Source organism: Diceros bicornis, chromosome 23 (assembly GCF_020826845.1).
Source record: "Diceros bicornis minor isolate mBicDic1 chromosome 23, mDicBic1.mat.cur, whole genome shotgun sequence".
Taxonomy (NCBI): Eukaryota; Metazoa; Chordata; class Mammalia; order Perissodactyla; family Rhinocerotidae; genus Diceros; species Diceros bicornis.
In genome coordinates, this window is record NC_080762.1 from 23,979,513 (window position 1) to 23,998,963 (window position 19,451).

General features: G+C 37.4%; 1 protein-coding gene across 5 annotated transcripts in view; it reads left to right on the forward strand.

Moving 5' to 3' along the window:
- The window catches only part of REV3L (REV3 like, DNA directed polymerase zeta catalytic subunit), a 166,303-nt gene that overhangs the window by 29,215 nt on the left and 117,637 nt on the right, over window positions 1-19,451 (forward strand). For all 5 annotated transcript variants that reach the window (XM_058566444.1, XM_058566445.1, XM_058566447.1 and 2 more), the window contains exon 2: window positions 16,987-17,176. In XM_058566444.1, the coding sequence (XP_058422427.1) occupies window positions 16,987-17,176 (190 nt within the window). The remainder of the gene's footprint in view (window positions 1-16,986; window positions 17,177-19,451) is intronic.

A 19,451-nucleotide genomic window follows, 5' to 3' on the forward strand; every position in this document is an offset into this window, starting at 1 on the left:
CTCTTGTCCTCACAAGAAGAAAGTTAACAAACTAAAAATCAACAACTCTTCTTAAATCCGTCAGAGAATTGAGGTCACAGAGTAAACCAATGCCCTGAAAACTGAAGAGACAGGGGAATCCAGAGAATCACAGCTTACTGGGAGCAGAAGCTGACGGAGCCAGAAACTGGTAGAAAAACTTAAACTGTAACTGATGAACTGCCAGAAGCTGTGTGTGGATTAGCTTGCGAGTTAAAAACTCCTGGGGGCCCAGTTTTAAGGAGGTTCCCACAGTTTTGTGACTTTTTCCTCTATGAGCTCTACCAGGTTCTCACAGTAAAGATTGGGGTGGAAATCCCCTCATGCTTCCAGCAGGGGGAGAGGAATAGTAACCATTTTGAAATATGCTCAGAGCATTCTGTTCTCCCCCTGCCCAAAAGGGAAACTACCAGAGCCTAACCAACTTGGGGAAAGGGAAATACCCAAGTCCAGCCCTCTCTAACCTTGCTGTCTCATCTAAGGGGGAAGAAAAGCTGAGAGGACTTACAAAGGCCACAAACAAGGATACAGGTCCTCTAAAAGACTCAGACCTAATCATAGGATTAGAACACTTCCTCTCCTTCCCACATCTTACCACCACATGAACAGGGCTCCTGTATAATAACAGAGGATTACAGATGAGAGAACTGCAAGGCTTGCACTCGACTTAAGGAGTTTCTAGGGAAACCCAAAGGCAACAGGAGAGACAAAAATAAGGACATTCGAGGATATTTTAGCCTCTGATACCTATAGCTACAGTAAATACAGCCTAACTCCTAGTCAGGTATGGCAGAGATTTTGGAATTGTCAAACTGGGAATTTAAAATAACTATGAGTAATATGCTAAGGGCTCTAATGGAAAGAGTACACAGTGTGCAAGAACAGATGGGTAATGTAAGCAGAAAGATTGAAATTCTAAGAAAGAATCAAAAGGAAATACTAGTAATCAAAAACGCTCTAACAGAAATGAAGATTGCCTTTGAGGGGCTCATCGGAAGAGGAGAGGAAGAAACAAAAGAAATACTTGAAGTAATAATGGCTGAGAGTTTTCCAAAATTAATGACAGACACCAAACCACCGATCCAGGAAGCTCAGAGGACGCCACATATAAATACCAAATCTATGCCTAGGCATATCATATTCAAACTGCAGGAAACCAAAGACAGAGAAAATCTTGAAAGAAGCCAGAGAGGAAAAAACACCTTACCTACATACAGGAAGAAGGCTAAGAATTACATTGGAATTCTCTTTACAAAGCATGCAAGCAGGAAAAAAGTGGAGTGAAATGTTTAGTGTTGAAAGAAAAAATTACCAACCTAGAATTCTTTATACATTGAAATTATTGTTCAAAAGTGAAGAAGAAATAAGAACTTTCTCAGACAAATAAAAATTGAAGGAATCTTTCACCACTAAGAAATGTTACTTGCAAGAAATGTTAAAGTTCTTCAGAGTAAAGGAAACTGATATATGTCGGAAACTCGGATCTACATAAAGAAAGGAAGAGTGTTAGAGAAGGAACAAGTGAAGGTAAAATAAAATGTTTTGTTTTTGTATTCTTAATTGATAACTGTTAAAAATAATAATAGAAACATTGTACTGAGTGATTATAGCTTATGGATAAATGAAATGAATGATAACAATGTTATAAGGGACAGGAAGGAGGAATTGGGAATACTGTTATAAGGTACCTGTACTACTCGTGAAGGGTAGTACAGTGTTATTTGACAGAGGATGCAGAGTAGATGTAAACGTATACAGCAAACTCTAGAGCAAACATTAAAAAAATGTAGTTTTTTCTTTTAATACTTTAAAGATGTCACTCCACTGGTTTGCGTTCTTTTTGGTAGGTTTGGCAATATGTTTCTGCCCAAAATTTTGAATTTGTAATATTCATGGTCTATAACTCTGTCTTATTCCAGCCCCCATGTGACCAGTTATGCTTAGTAGAACTAATTGGCTGTATCGATTTGGTACTCTTAAGTAACTAAACATAGTCCTAAGAAAACTTTCCTTTAATTCATATACAGAAGTTGTAGGATATTTGAGTGGGGAGTGGTTTGAGAGGTGGGGGGAGGCTATCCTGCTTCTATCTTTTGACAGAGCAAATATTAAATGCAGTGTAGTAGTTTAGTAGTTTAGTTTTATTGTCATTAAGTTTTTGTATGAAAAGACTTTCTTACTTTGACAGTTCTTTCTCAATCTTTAATTTCTTTATCTGTTTTTGGTAATGATCACTTTAAGTGGAATATCTCTCCATAATTTGACAAAATATCTTAAAGTGATTCAAGATTGAAAATACTATATTTAGTGCGTCATTAAATGGAAATAAAGTTGTATAAGTGGTTTTAGTGGCTAATGTTATTTCTCTCAGTTTATTTCTGTGGTACAAACGCAGTAATTCATTTTAATTAATGCATTGACTCTAATGGTATATTCAAAATTAGATCTTCTCATTAGAGACCTCCAAAGAAAACAATGAGCATGGATAGGTTAAAAAATTACTTAACAGCTTTATTCATATATATTTCACATACCATACAGTTTACCTATGCAAAGTGTACAACTCAGTGTTTTTCAGTGTATTCATAGAGTTGTGCGACCATCACCACAATCAATTTTAGAACATTTGTATCTCTCTAAACAGAAATGGCATATCCAGTAGCAGTCATTACCCATTCTACTCGACACCGTCAGCCCTTACAACCACTAGATACATTTCTGTCCTTATAAATTTACCTATTTTGGACATTTCACATAAATGGAATTATACAGTGTAGTCTTTTATGTCTGGTTTCTTTAACTTAGCATAATGTTTCCAAGGTTCATCCATGTTATGATATGTATTAGTATTTCATTCCTTTTTATGGCTGAATAAATATTCCATTGTATGGATATTCCATGTTATATTTATCTGTTCATCAGTTGGTGCACATTTGGGTTATTACCACCTTCTGGCTATTATGAACAATGCTGCTATGAACATTCTTGTACAAGTTTTTGTGTGGATTTATATTTTTATTTATCTTGGGCATATTTCTTGGGGTAAAATTGCTGGTCATGTGATATCTCTATGTTTAATTTTTTGAGGAACTACCAGACTATTTTTCAAAGAAGCTATACCATTTAACATTCCCACCAGCAGTGTATGAGGCTTCCAGTTTCTCCACAACACTTGTTATTGTCTGACTTTTTAATTATAGCCACCCTAGTGGGTATGAAGTGGTATTTCATTGTGGTTTTGATTTGCTTTTCACTGATGGCTACTGATGTAGAGCATCTTTTCAAGTATTTATTGGCCATTTTTATATCTTCCTGGAGAAATGTCTATTCAGAGCCCATGCCCATTTTACAATTGGGTTATTTGTCTTTTTATTACTGAGTTGTAAGAATTGTTTATTCTGGATACAAGTCCCTTATCAAATATGATTTCCAAATAGTTTTCTCTTATTCCTACACTTTCTTGTAGATAGGTAAAATTTTAAGGTCCTTCAGTGTTCAGCTATCATAAAGTATGGTTGAACAATTTACTAGATTCGCATAATTTAATTACCTATAACATTTTATTTATGTGTCTTTCAAATTAAATTCAGGCATTTATATACAAATTTGACAGGACACTTAAGTTTTTCTTGATTAGCTATTAATATTGCGGTAAGCCATCTGAGGTGAATTTTCAAATGGTAATCAGATTATTAATTTTACTTCGAGAACTTGGATTACTTACTTTTCAATTGAAATACCACCGAGATTAACATGTGTGACCATTCTGGCTAAAACATCTGAAACTAAAACAATATTTGTTTTACAAGCCCGAATTTTTTTTTCAGAATTTTATTTTTAGCAAAGGTTAATAAACACTAGCTATTTATATAACATTTAGCCTGAGAAGTACACGTTTTCTTGGAGATTCTGGTTTGAAACCACTGTTAGAAGTTTAATTTTTTAAGGCTAGGCTTTTTGGAAATTATGCTTATATATCTTGGTGTGTGGGCCTTTAAGCAGCACCCAAACTGAGGTTCACAATTACTGTGAAAGTCAAGGTAATTACTGATTTCTTTTCTATAATAATAATTGCAAATTAAATTACGTATGAACTTTGGACACGTAATTTCATCAGATTCTTGACCTATTAATTATAACAGAGTTTCTATGTTACATGTTGCTGTTGGTTATTTTACTGTTGTTTAATGGAAAGTTGGTTCTTAATTCAGTCTCTTCTAGTCCCCCTTGCAAATAGGGAAGAGAGGAGGACATTATAAATATCTTCATTACCATTTGAAAAGAAATTCTATAATTTATAAGGAGAGAAAATAAAAGCAGTCAAATTTTCTACTAGACTCAGTTGAAAGCCTTCTTAGGAGTTACCTAGTATGAAAAAGACATCCTGTTGTGTCGCTTTTCCGACAAGAAATTCTCAGTTCTCTGACATCAACTGTGAATGTTCTACAATTCAGTTCAGTTGTGGTACTAACTACCCGAAGTTAGTGCAGACCCCACAGGGTAAGGGATCAGTCCCACAAGACTGGCTCTGATTCAGATGCCAGCCACAAATGGGTTCCCCAGGCTACCTGCATATCTGCCCAGCCCACTATAACTTTGAAGGTTCCCACAACCCCCCACCATCCCGGGTTCAGTAAATTCCTAGAACAACTCACAGAACTCAGGAAGGTATTATACTTAAACAGTTTATTATAAAGGATACAGATGAACTGCCAGATGAACAGATACATAGGGCAATGTTCAGAAGGATCCTGAGTGCAGATGCCTCTGTCCCTGTGGAGTTGGGATGTTCCACCAACCAGGAGCTCCCCAAAACTTCGTTGCTCAAGGGTTTTTATTGAAGTTTCATTATAAAGGCATGAATGATTAAATCTTTGGCCATTGGTGATTGAACTAAATCTTAAGTCCCTCTCCCCTCCCTGGAGGTGAGGTTGGGGGGCATGGGGTTGAAAATTTCAACCCTCTAATGATACTTTTGGTTCCTCTGGCAACCAGCCCCAGTTCAGAAGCTATCTAAAGACCCCACCAAGAGTCATCTCCTTAGGATAAATTCAGGTATGGTTGAAAGGGGTTCATTATGAATAACAAAAGACACTCCCATCACTCAGGAATTACTAAGGGTTTTAGAAGCTCTTTGACAGGAATCAGGCACAAAGACCAAGTACGTATATTTTTATTATACCACACATGCTCATTCAACATGTATCAAACATCCACTGTATTCCAGGCTCTCTGCTAGGCATTGAGAATAGGAAGAATAAGAAGACATGATACATTTGTTCAAGGAACTCACACTACGGATGTGGAGACAGACAGTGAAGTTGCATTTTACATGGGAATTAGGTTCTGAGGCAAAGGTATGAGATTAAAACCTCAAAGGCAGAATTTCCCGCGACAGTCTCTTAAATTGCATGAAATAGACCATAATATCTTTCAATAAGTCCAACAGTTAAGTTTTCCTTAGATATAGACATTAATCACTGTTTCCTCATTTGAGCCCTAGTTGAAATAGTTGGACTGCAACCAGGGCCATGTTTTATGAAAACTATGAACTATATCTTTTAAACAATAGAATCATACTTAGTTGCCTCTCTCAATAGGAGAGGCGTCCACTGTTAGAGGCACAAAGTAACTGAACTGAGACTAACTAAGGAACCACAGATATATATGTATACGCTACCTCACGGCGCTAGAACATAGATTTATTGACTGGACACACTGGCGCCATTTAATTGTGTTCTCATATTAAACTTTGTCTCTCTCTCTACCTGTGTCTCTTCCCATTCTCCTTGATCCGTTTCTATCCTGTAAATAAAATGTACATATGATGTGATTCCATTGTGTATAAACCCATGTATATCATAATATGATAAATGCTATGATATATTTAGACAGGTGCTGTGAGAACATAAATGAGGAAACAAGTTTTAAACTTACTTTTGTAGGTAAAGGAAGGTATGTATAGGTAAATTAGCAAGTGAGCTGGTCCTTCAAGAATGAGATGCAGTTACAGTGTTTTCCATCTAAATACTAATCATATTCTTTATTTTCTTCAAAAATACTCCTTACATCAGCTCTTTTCCTGTTTCCTCCGTGATAATTCTTCTGGATATATAGAGTATGTTAATTAATTCAAGGAAATGTATTGAGCATGTCTGAGACATGGCTGAGGCAAAGGATTGTAATATCCAGATTTTCTTTGGCTTTTGATGCTTCAAGTTCTCATTTTGCATAATACCGCAAATTGTACTGGTGAATGTAAAAATGGGAAAATTGATCTTCCCCATTGAGGAGAGAGCTATAGGCCAAGATATAATGTGTTCCTTCGGCCACCTACACAGTTCTGTGTAGTTTTACATCTGCCATTTTGCTGTTTGTTTTCTCTATGTCTTACGCTTTTTTGTTTCTCTGTTCTTCCATTATAGCTTTCTTTTCTGCTAAATAGATATTTTCTAGTATACTATTTTAATTCCATTATTGTTTCTTGTATGTGTGTATGTATACGTGTATGTGTGTGTATATATATATCTTTAGTTATTTTCTTCATAGTTGCCCTGGGGATTACACTCAACATCTTAAATTAAAACAATCTAGTTTGCATTAATACCAATTTAATTTTAATAGTATATAAAAACTTTGCTCCAATATAACACCATTCATACAAATTACATCTTTACACATTATAAGCCCATCAACAAAATTTTATAATTATTATTTTATGTACCTGTCCTTTAAATGAGATAGGCAAAGAAAAGAGTTACAAACAAAAATACATTTTTATTATATTCTGTATTTACCTATGTAGTTACCTTTACTGGTGCTCTTTATTGTTTAGTGTGGATTTAAGTTACTTGCCTATTGTTTCTTCATTTCAGCCAGAAAGGAAATATCCTTTAGTATTTCTTGTAGGGCAGGTCTGCTAGGTGTGACGAATTCTCTCAATTTTCGTTTATTTGAGAATATCTTTTTTTTTTTTAATTTTTATTTATTTATTTATTTTCCCCAAAGCCCCAGTAGACAGTTGTATGTCATAGTTGGACATCCTTCCAGTTGCTGTATGTGGGACACGGCCTCAGCAAGGCCGGAGAAGTGGTGCGTTGGTGCGCGCCTGGGATCCAAACCCGGGCCGCCAGCAGCGGAGTGCGCGCACAAGCCACCGGGCCAGCCCTATTTGGGAATATCTTAATTTTTTTTTCCCAACTCACCCAGCTCTCCTTTATTTTTGAAGGGTAGTTTTGCTAGATATAGAATTCTTGGCAGACATCTTTTCCTTTCATCACTTTGACTATGTCATCCCACTGCCCCTTGGCCTCTATAGTTTCTCTCTCTTTTTTTGTTTTGGTGAGCAAGATTGGTCCTGAGCTAACATCTGTTGCCAGTCTTCCTCTTTTTGCTTGAGGATGATTGTCCCTGAGCTAACATCTGTGCCAGTCTTCCTCTGTTTTGTGTATGGGATGCCACCACGGCATGGCTTGATGAGTGGTGTAGGTCCGTGCCCAGGATCCAAACTGGCGAACCCCGGGCCGCTGAAGCAGAGCATGCAAACTTAACCACTATGCCACTGGGCTGGCCCCTTGGCCTCTGTGGTTTCCAGTGAGAAGTCAGCTATTAATCTTATTGAGGAAAGTTTGTACATGGTGAATTGCTTTTCTTTTCTGCTTTCAAGATTTTCTCTTTGTCTTTTGACAGATTGGCTATCATATGTCTAGGTGTGGATCTCTTTGAGTTTGTCCTACTTGAAGTTTGTTGAGCTTCTTAGATATGCAGATTAGTGTTTTCCATCAAATTCAGGAAGTTTTTGGCCGTTATTTTTTCAAATATTCTTTCCACCCCTTTCTTTCTTCTCCTTCTGAAACTCACATTATGTATATGTTGGTATGCTTGTTGGAGTCCTACAGATCTCTGAGGTTCTGTTTTTATGTCATTCTTTTTGTTTTTGTTCCTCAGATTGGAGATCTCAACTAACCTGTCTTCAGGTTCACTGATTCTTTCTTCTGCTAGTTCAAATATGCTGTTGACCCTCTCTAGCAAATTTTTCATTTTTGTTATTGTACATTTCAACTCCAAAAGTTCTGTTTGATTCTTTTTTATAATTTCTCTCTCATTTATATGCTCTATTGTGTGAGACATGATTCTCAAACTTTAATTCTTGAGACATAATTTCCTTTAGTTCTTTGAAATATTTATAATAGCTGGTTTAAAGTCTTTGTCTCGTAAGACCGATGCCTGAGCTGCTTCAGGGACAGTTTCTATTGACTGCTTATTTCCTATGTATGGGCCATGTTTTTCCCTGTTTGTTTGTATGTCTTAGAATTCTTTTGTTGAAAACTAGACGTTTTAAATAATGTGACAGGCAAGGAAATCACATTCCTCCCTACCCTCGAGATTTGTTTTCACTCTGTTATTGATGTTGCTGTTTGTTTCTTTAGTAACTTTCCTGAACTAATTCTGTATAGTTTCTATTCTTTGAAGTCACTGCTTCGCTAGTTTAGTGGTCAGTTAATTACTGGCCAGAGGTTTCTTTAAATGCCTTGAACCAATAGGTCTCGTTCCAGCTTTTGCTGAGGGACTGTGTGTGTGTGTTGGAGCAGAGCCTCAGGGTCAGCCAGAAGTGAAAGATTAGGGCCTTCTCAGCTCTTCCTGAGCATCCACACAGCTCCTCATAGATGCATAGTCTTCTAAATTCCCAGTACTATGTCAGAGCTTTTCAAACCCCCTTATGGATATTTCATTCCTCAGTTTTTCGAGTTTTTTCTGGTCAGCCTCTTGTTAGCTGCAACTGGTAAAACTCCCTCATGCAACTGCGATGTTAAACCACTGCTGCTGGTTGTTTTAAAAAAATATGTTGCAAATAGGACTATACACATAGAGTGAGCTCTGAGTCTGATCAAATAAAGACAAGCCGTGAGAATGGAGCTTTTTAGCAAGCTGCCAGGCAGGGCAAGTAGTGACACTTTTTTTGAGTAACTCCAAATCTATTCTGACCTATCCAGTGCCTGTTTGGGTTGTTGGTTTTCCCAGGTACCATGGTTGCAAGGCTTTGGTTTTCAAGGCTACTCTGGAGCTGGTGATGGGGGATTAGATTAGGGCAAGTTAAAACACCACAAAGCTTGCTGTTCTTGCTGGAAAAAGTTGATTTTGACACTATTTGCCAGTGTTCCTTTTGCTTTCAAAGGCGTAGGTTTTCAAAGGTCTTTCCTTTGCCATTCTGGAAGTGCCTCTTCCCATTCTTATATGCTTTTATCTGCATCCTGCTTCCTGTCTCTGATCCATCCTTTCATTGCTTGCCTTTCTCTTACACATTTCTCCTGGACCCTTGGAACTCTGGTTGCGTGGCTAACATGCTTATGTTCTCAGTTATTCACTGACTATTACCTCCCTTTTTGCTTGGCAGCCCTCTCAGGGGCTCCTTCTTTCACATCCCACAAAATCAAAATCCTCTATTCCTCCCTTAATATTAGTATTCCTCAAGTTTCTGGCTTACACCTCTTTTCTTGTCTATCTACTCCCTAGCCATCTTACCCAGTTGTTGCTCATACTCTCAGATCTGTCGTCTTCTCTAGCCCAGATCTCTCTCTTAAGCTCCACATCTGTTTACCTAATTGTGCTTAATGTAAAGCTCCATTTGGAAATTCTATAGACAAGTAAAATTCCACAAGTTCAAAACAGAAATCAACCTATTCTTTCTCAGTTTTCTTTGAATGACATTCCCATCTATCCAGTTGCTTAAACCAAAATTTTGAGTCATCTTTGATTTTTTCTCCTTTACCCTACCCCCAAATTTCAGTCAGTTACCTCTAAATTCTATGCCCTAAATCTTTCTTGATATTTTCTCCATCTCTGTTGACACCTCTTGCCTGAATTACTCCAACAGCCTCCTAAACATATCTTCCTATTATAGTTCTGTCCCCAGCTTCTCCACAATGTGTCCACAAGAAAACTTGATAAAATGCAAATCCACTCAGGTCACAGAGTCTTCTCTGTCTCCCTCTCCCTCCCTCCCTCTTTCTTTCCCTCCCTCTCTCTTTCCCTCCCTCCCTCCCTCCCTCCCTCTCTCTCTCTCTCTCTCTCTCTCTCTCTCTCTCATTCTTTCACACTCACACACACTCTCACACACATGCATATTGCCTTTCTCTCTGTCGCACTTCTTGTTCCATCCTACTTACATTTTTCCTATTCCCAGACTATGCCATGTTCTCGTTTGCTTTCATATTTCTGTACATACTGCAACATTCTTTCTTACTTTGCTCTTTTGTTGCTTCTTCTAGAAAGCGTTCCTATATTCTCACAAATCTGAGTTAGATACTTCTGGATACAGAATTACCATACTGTAATTGCCTATTTACTCATCTTTATCTCTGAGTAGAATGTAAAGTCCTTGAGATCAGGAAGTGTGATTATGAGCAGCCTGTGGTCTAGCACCTAACATTAGGCTTCCAGAAATTATTTGATGACTAGAGAATTTATGCCCACATTTATGAATGAAAGAATCAACCATGTTTAGCACTGGAACTACAAAGATACGTTAGACAAATGTATGAATAAGATAGACTTTTGAAACATCTGGTATTTGAGGGATACAGTTTTGTTAGTAATGTGGGATTAGTAACTTAAAGCCAATGATTCTACATAAAGTCCTGTCTACTTTAGTTGAAGAAATAAAATAACATTAATAAATGTGAAACCCCAAAGCATTATTTACAAATGAAAAGAGAAAATGAAGAGGGGGCCAGCCCGGTGGCGCAAGCGGTTAAGTGTGTGCGCTCCGCTGCGGTGGCCCGGGGTTTGCCGGTTCGGATCCCGGGTGCGCACTAACGCACTGCTTGGCAAGCCATGCTGTGGCGGTGTCCCATATAAAGTGGAGGAAGGTGGGCACAGATGTTAGCCCAGGGCCAGTCTTCCCCAGCAAAAAAAAAAGGAGGATTGGCAGTTGTTAGCACAGGGCTGATCTCACAAAAAAAAAAAAAAAGAAAAGGAAGAGAAACTGTTCAAGAGGAAGTTATATGCATATGCCTTTTGTAAAGTTAGTGATCATACTTAGTTGTTGGTTTGTTTTTTGTTTTTGTTTCTTTTTAAATTTCTGGGTCATTTAGAAGTAGGTGACTCCTTCCTTCCTGCCTTTCTCTTACACAAAGAAAATGTATATCAGCAAAAAGAAGAAAATAAAATCATCCATTGTCTGGTTTAATATATTATATGTAGTTTTATAACTGAAATAAACCTGAATATCACCTGAAATAAATATATTATTAATGTCTCTTCTTTCTAGGAAATATACTTCAACACTATCTGTTGCTGAGATTGGCAAACTTTTTCTGTAAAGGGCCACATACTATATATTTTAAGCTTTAAGGGCTAGAAGGTCTCTGTCGCAACTACTCAACTCTGCCTGTAGCAAAAGCAGCCACAGATCATTCCAAATGGGTGTGGTGTGTTCCAAGAAAACTTTATTTACAAAAACAGGCAGCAAGCAGGATTTGGTATGAGAACCATAGATCTATGATATGGATATACCATAATTGCTTAATCTCCTATTTTTGGAAATTTATATTCAATTTTTTTTTACCATTATTAGTAATACTCTTAGCCTCTTAATGTCTAAATTTTCATGTACATTCTTAATTTTTTCCTTAGGATAAATTTTGAATGTGTAATTTCTAGGGCTAAGTGTAAATTCTTAAGACTTTTGTTTTTTAATGAGAATAGATGATATAACACTTGCTTTCTGACTGTGACTCTGAGTTTTATTTGGTTCATTTTGTGGTTTTGTAGGGATGGGGAAAGAAAGATGGAGTGAAATTTTAGAGAAATAGAAGCAAAGCAAGACTGGAGGGAAGCAGATTGAGTTCATGTTAATGATATAAAATTTACAAAGAGATATTCCAGGAGGAAGAAAATATGAAAAACTCCATAAATACAAATTTTCCTCTTCACATACCAAGTTTTATGTTTGATAGCTCTGTGGAGTTTTGTTTAAAATCTTGTGTAGATTGAGTTTGAGATTTGAGAGATGGGGTTTGCAAATTACAAATAAGCATCTCTTTCTTTCTTTCTTTCTTTTTTTTCCCCGCTAGGAAAGATTCCCTCTGAGCTGACATCTGTTGCCAGTCTTCCTCTCTATTTTTTTTTCCTTCCCAAAGCCCCAGTACACAGTTGTATATTCTAGTTGTAAGTCCTTCTAGTTCTTCTATGTGAGGCACCACCACAGCATGGCTATTGACAGATGAGTGTTGTTTAGTTCCATGGGGAACCGAACCCAGGCCACCGAAGCAGAGCACACCAAACTTGAACCGCTAGGCCATCAGGGCTGGCTCAATAAGCATTTCTTATTCAGTCTCCTAAGATACTCTTAGGCCAGCATGATTTTGATTGTGGTTACCAATCAGCTTGTTTTAAAAAAAGAAAACGACATTAAACTTTTCTGTTCTGAATGCAAAGAAGACTAATCAGTTAGAGCAGGAATTGGCAAACTACTACTATCCGTGGACCAAATCCCTCCCATTGCCCTTATTGTAAATGAAATTTTATTGGAACACAGCCATACCCATTCACTTAAGTACCATCTATGGCTACTTTCAGGCTATAACAGCAAAGCTAAGTAGTTGTATCAGAAACAGTGTGGCCTATAAAGCGTAAAATATTCACTGTCTGCCACTTTACAGGAAAAAATTTGCAGACCCCGGAATTAGAGGCATGGTACATGTTAATCTGTTTATTGAAAATGGGTCTACAAAAATAAAAGTAATTTTGCTATAGATAAACTAACAAGATTTTAGATGCACAATTTAATTAAGACACCAAATCTAGGCATTTAAAATATAGAAGAAAATGTGGGAAAATGACATAAGAAATGTTGGAATACAGAGAACTTAATGTTTAGAGTAATTTTAAGTTCTGTGAAAGATTAGCTTCAGAGCACCCAAGTACCAGCTGTTACAGAGGTACCCACCTCAGTTATAGAAGCCCTGCTTATACACAGTTGAAAAGTAGCCAACTCCACGGAGTTTTGCCATGATATCTTTAATAGCCAGCATTTATGCTGTGACAAGATTCCATAGAGCGTTCCTGAAACAACTTTGCTGAAGTCTCTGAATTAAGCAACATCGGTCAAATTAGAAAATCCAAACTCAAAAATTTTTTGAAACCTGTGTAGATAGGCTTATTCTCCCAAAGACAGTCTTTACTCCTACTGCATTTGTTGCCTTAATTCAGTTAGACATGACGGTAAGAGGGGACACTCAGAAGTTAGAGATATTTTCTTTCTTTGGATCCACACGTTACCTAGAAATAGCTAATATCCTGAATCCTTTAAGAATCCCGAATCATTTAGTTAGGTTTCAAAAAGCATAGCTTTCACTAATTTTATAAAAACATTCTTAAAACAAGCCTGTCTGTGGAACTCTTTGAAGTATAGTGGAAAAGCATCTGGACTGAAGTCTGAAGTTCCTCTTACCTAGGCCACTAACTACATACTGAAAAAACCTGAGTCCCTAGTACCAGCTACTTACCTCTGGACTACTTTTAAGAGAGAGAAGTTTAATGCTTAAGCTACTGGTTCTAGGACATTTTCTCACAGCTGAACCTAATCCTAACTGATGGGGGTCGGGGTAGACTAGTTTATCCTGAAGGGGCTTTACATCTGTGTGGCTCCGCACATTTGTGTGGGGTAGAACTGATGGAGGGAAATGGATAGAAGTGGTCTGGTTCTTGTCAAGATAAAGTAAAGCTGTTATAGAACTACAGATTTTACAATAGTAAAAGACATCCTCTGCCAAAAAAAAATTGACTCTCACATTCATTTTTACACATTCCTCTTTCCTTATTTAACTTTTTGAGTTTCTTATTTTATCTTGTTTCTCATCATTTTCTTCTCTATGATATTCTATAGTAGAGCAGTTAGTGCTATGCCAAGAATTCTTTGTGCTGTGGTGGTTCTTCAGGAGGGTGTTCTTGGGGAATGGTGGAGAGTAAGGCACTGAGCCATCCCTAGCTGCTGGAGAACCAGAAGGAGGTACATCTGTGTTGATGTAGCGACTACAGTTTCACGTGGGACTTCGGGTCATTCAGAGTAGGAAAGTGCAATAAGCTGGGGACTCTTCCCATCACCCATGTCCTCTTGTAACCCTGATAGTAGTTCCTTAGTTGTATCAGAGTCCCTCTGTTTTCATAGATTTGTTTTTTCAAATACTCAAGGCTTTCACACCATTCCTTTCTCCTTTCACAATTATTCTGTTTTGCTGAGGGTTCATTCATTCATTTAATAAATTATTAGACACATACAATGTGTTTTGTGCTGGGTCCTGGGGATATTATGATCATTTGAACACAGCACCAGCTCCCAAAGAATTTGCAGTCAAATGGGAGGGTCAGATAAGGAAACAGGCATTTACAAAACAAAATAAGAACTGAAGAGTTAAGGATTGAGGCAGCCAACCTTAACTTTTTTTTAAAGTGAACCAGCATGGTTAAATGGAAAGAGCATTGGTCTTAGATTTCGTTGATCGGCTTTCAAATCCTGGTTCAATTACTTAATAGGTATGTGACTTTGGGAAAGTTAACCTTCGTGATACTTGCAGGGTTGTTCTAAGTTTTAGAAATGAGTATATGTAAAGCACTTATTCCAGTGCCTGCTAAATAAATAATTTCTGCTTTTTTCCTTAATCATACACCACAAATTATTGTAGTTCCAAAGCCTTTAAATAAAAAGATAATTTCTCTGGCCCCTACTTCACAGGAGATGTGAAAAGATATTTTAAAAAATTTTGTGAGCACTCTGCCTATAAAGAAACTATTAGTAGGAATCAAATTAATTTCTTGTAAAATTTACCCAAATTTCCCTTATTAAGATATATGGACTGTAAAATTAATATCTTAGAAACTTACAACATTGCTTGTAAAATATGCTATTACATTAGTAATTCTGTAATCACTGGTCTTAGATTTGTCAACTTGAAAGGGACTACTTCTCTGTCTCCCCACCTCCCTCACTCCATGGTTTAGCATGCCAGTTGCTCTTAACCAAACTGTGGTTTATGTCCAGAAAGGTGAAGGTATAACCTTTTTCCGTGAGATATTTAAAAAGCATTCAAGTAGATCATCAGTAAATTGATTAAATATGTTTTCTTAAGACTCACTCATCATTACAATTTGAATTTTTTCTATTTGAAGAATTAAAAACTGCGATATTGAAGAAATAGTACCATGTTGTATATAGAAGTGAAACAAAGTAGTCAAAGAATTTGCTTTTAACTGAAAATATTTTTTTTCCTTCCTTTGAAATTAAGTAGTGTAACTGCTGCTAAAAATAGAAACTGAAATTGGGCTAACAGCAACACAATTTGTAATTCTTCAAAAGTGTGAAAGTTAATTCAAATCAGAATACTGCACTCAAGAATGTATAGATCTTATTCCAGGGGGCCAGCCTGGCGGCGTAGTGGTTAAGTTCACGCACTCCATTTCAGCGGCCCTACGCACCACTTATCAAGCCATGCTGTGGCAGCGTCCCATAAAAAGTAGAGGAAGATGGGCACGGATGTTAGCCCAGGGCCAGTCTTCCTCAGGACAAAAGAGGAGGATTGGCAACAAATGTTAGCTCGGTGCTAATCTTCCTCACACACACACAGAAAGTCTTATTCCATTATGTGACTGATCTTTCTAATTTTGCTATACTTTATGTAATTAACAATTGTTCCAGATTTCTTTGTTAATTCTCTTATAGCTATACCTTAAAAATAAGACAAGCTGATGTTATTCACTATAAAAAGTGTAAATACAAGATATCAACAGCACATAGAACTATTTTTTATATATTTTATATAAATCATTCTAAATTATAAATAGGAAATAGTAATCAAACAGATAGTTACTTTCCTACCAAAAGAAGAAGCCCAGTGAAGCAGAGTGGGATAAGGGGTGGGGAAGAAGCCCGAGGGTTGTGTTGGCAGGGCAGCATGGTGATAGTGAGTGACAGCATGAGCAAAATGGATGTGCTCTTCCTTCACTGCTGTTCTCCTTCCTGTTTGAATTAGACAAATGGCATGCACTCAAGGGGAACTAGGGACAATGGTCTGAGGACGGGAACCACTTCCATACAGCCCTGCCAGATTCATGAGAGAAGTGGTGCATCTGCTTTTTGTTGCTGTTGTTACTTAACCTTGTCATGGATACATTCCTGTTTCTGTGACACTTCTTTTGTGGATTTTCACTCATATTGCTTTCTTTATCATGGCTCTCCGGATTGTCTGTTGGCAAGTCAGCACCATTTACCCCCTCTGCACCTTATCTGATTTAATGGCTTCCTGGGAAATGTGCATGCTTGTTTTTTCTCCTCTCATTGTCTCTCCCTCTGTCCCACTCCACCAAATGTGCAATTTAGATATCCAGAAGTCCATTACAGACAATTGATCTGTAGGGGTTTTCTTTTCATTTGTTTTTATCTGTTTTTTTTTTTTCTAATAGAAAAATTTCATTTTTACTCCTCTCTCTCCCCCAAAAAATTCTACGTACTGTAACTGCTTTTACCCTCTCCTTTCTTCCAGAGCTGTGTCTGTCTTAGGGAAGTCTCTTGTTTGAAAACATTTATGCTAAGACAGACATTCATTGATTTATTTAATGAACTTTCAGTGAATTTTTGTAAGCTTCATAACTCTGTGCTAAGTGGTGTTACAGGGTGATTCAGTGAAGTAGATAAAACTAGTTAGTTTGTGAGGGTCAAATATTCAAACATTTTCATCAAAACTACTGTTTAAATCATACTATAATGCTTATGTTTATAAAATGCTTCTAAAAGTTCTGTTGTAAAATGTAGTTAATACATAGGCTTTAACTATGAGTTAATTTTCTTCAACCGTTACCTTAGATACCCTTACTTTATATTAGAACATTTAAATGACTTGCATTCTGAGCTTTGTAATGTGAAAATTTTAAAATGCATCTCAAGACTAAATTTTATGATGTGTTACATTTCAGGTCAGAAGACGTGTCTTCATCTACATGGCATCTTTCCTTACCTCTATGTGCCATACGATGGTTATGGACAGCAGCCAGAAAGGTATCTTTCTCAGATGGCATTCAGTATCGACAGAGCACTTAATGTGGCTTTAGGCAATCCATCTTCCACTGCTCAGCACGTGTTCAAAGTGTCATTAGTATCAGGAATGTAAGTATATGATATCTTTTTAAATTTTTATTTATCTCTAGTATTTCTATTGCTATCCTAATTGAAAGAAAACTTATCTGATTCAAACGTATTCTGTTCGTTTTTCTTTTACTTCTAATCTAATGGAACTGGGGCAGATCTCTTGCTATAACTTTTTAAAGTAAATTTTTATTGCAATGAAAGATAGATAGATGGTTAATGGTGTTTTTTGTTTTAACTTTTTCCATTTCTCTGGTTGCTAGAGCTGTAGAAATTCATGTCATTCATTCATCATATGTTATCAAGCACCTTCTATGTGCCAGGCACTGTTCTAGGTGCTTGGAATATATTGGTGGACAAAAAAAAGATCCCTGCCCTCATGGAGGTTACATTCTAGTAATGGGAAACAGAAAATAAGCAGTAGCTATAACATGAAATAAATGTGTTTATTACATGATAATTAGTGCTATAGAGCAAAAGACATAGAGCAGGATAAGAAGGATCAGTAACATGGAGTGGGGAAGTGGACTGGTGGCAATTTTACATAGGGTAATCCGAGAACGTGTCATCGACATGGTAAATGACATTTGAGCAAAGACTTTAAGGTGAGGCAGTAGGAACAGCATGGAGGCCAGGTGGTTGGAATGGAGAGAGAAGAGAGTAGGACAGAATGAGGTTAGAGAGATATGAGAGGATGGAGATCATGCTGGCCAATGGTTCTCAAAGTAAGGTTTCCATACTTTGGTTTCCAGGATAACCAGTATCAGCTTTACCTGGTTTGACAGCCATAAGAATGCACCACTCAGATCTCCAAGTATAGGGAGCATAATTGAACAACAGCCCCAGCTGCTGCACTGAAATCCATCTATCATCCCATATAGCTGAAGCTGCTTTCTGTAGGCTTCTCCCAGCCAATGACTAAGCATGGCAAGGATGCTAAGGCAGGTTCCTGGGAGACATGTGAGAACTCTCCAACAGCCTTTCTGACCTTTCATTAGAAGCATGCTGCAATGGTATTTTCCACTGATTTTCCCTCTGTGCCTCTCTTCTTCACTTGGGAGCACACCTGTATCTAAGTCTGGTGGCTGTCGCAGCCTCTCCTGGGTCCCTTCTCATTTTCTCTCACAAGTGTTTCCCCTAATAAATTTCTTGTACATTTTGGCATCTACTTCTCGGAGGACTCAGACTAACACACCTGGGAACTTAGTCAAGATACATTCTTGGGTCCCACCCCAGACTAAATGAATTAGAAACTCTGGGGTTGGGCATCAATTTGTGTTTTAATAAGCCTTTCTGATTATTTGAATGCATACTAAAGTTTGAGAACCACTGCAGTAGGCTGTTCTAAGGACGTTGACTTTTACTCTGAGCTATTGCATGATTTTGAGCAGCCATGATCTAACTTAACCTTGAAAGGATTATTTTAGCAACTGTGTGAAGAATAGATTATAGTGGGATAAGAGTAGAAGCAGGGAGAGCATTAGGAGTCTGTTTATTAAGCTGGCTGAGAAAATATGGTGGCTTGAATTAGGGTAGTAGTAGGGGAATAATGAGAAGTGGTTAACTTCTGGATCTATTCTGAGGGTTGAGTCAACAAGATTTGCTGTCTGACTGGATGAGGGTTGTGAGAGGAGTCAAGGATGACTATAAAATTTTGAGTCTGTGCTGCTGTAAGGATGGAAGGTGCAGATAGAGCAGGCTGGCAGGAAAGATTTGGAGTTCCTACCATTTTGAGTTTGATATGTCTGTACGAAATCCATCTTAAATCTATCTACTTCTTCTACCTTAATCTCGGCTTTCCTCTGGACCACCACAGTATCCTTGTAATTGAATTCCCTTCTTCCATTCTTGTCTCACTCTAGAGCCGCAAAAGCACCCTTCTTATAATGTCAATTGGATCCTTTAAAAATAATTTAAAATCCTCAAGTAGCTTCATATTGCTCATAGAAAAAAATTTAAGCTTCTCACCACAGTCTGTGTGATCTGATCCCTGCCTGCCCCTACAACTTAGTTCACTTTGTTCCATCCCGAAACACTGGTCTTCTTTCAGTTCTTCTGAGGTGCTGAGCTCTTCCCCACCTTTGTATGTACAGTTTCCTTTCCTTGAGTGCTGTACCCTTCTCCAGTTCCTTGAGATCCTTCAACTCTCTAGAGAAGTTTTCTCTGACTTCCCCACTTAAAATAGGTTGTCACTATTATTATTCTGTATCTTAGCCTGTTCTTCGTTTCCTGTAGCATTTCATTTAGTTTGCAGTTATTTTAATTTTTTGTTGATTTACTTAATTTTTGTGTTTCT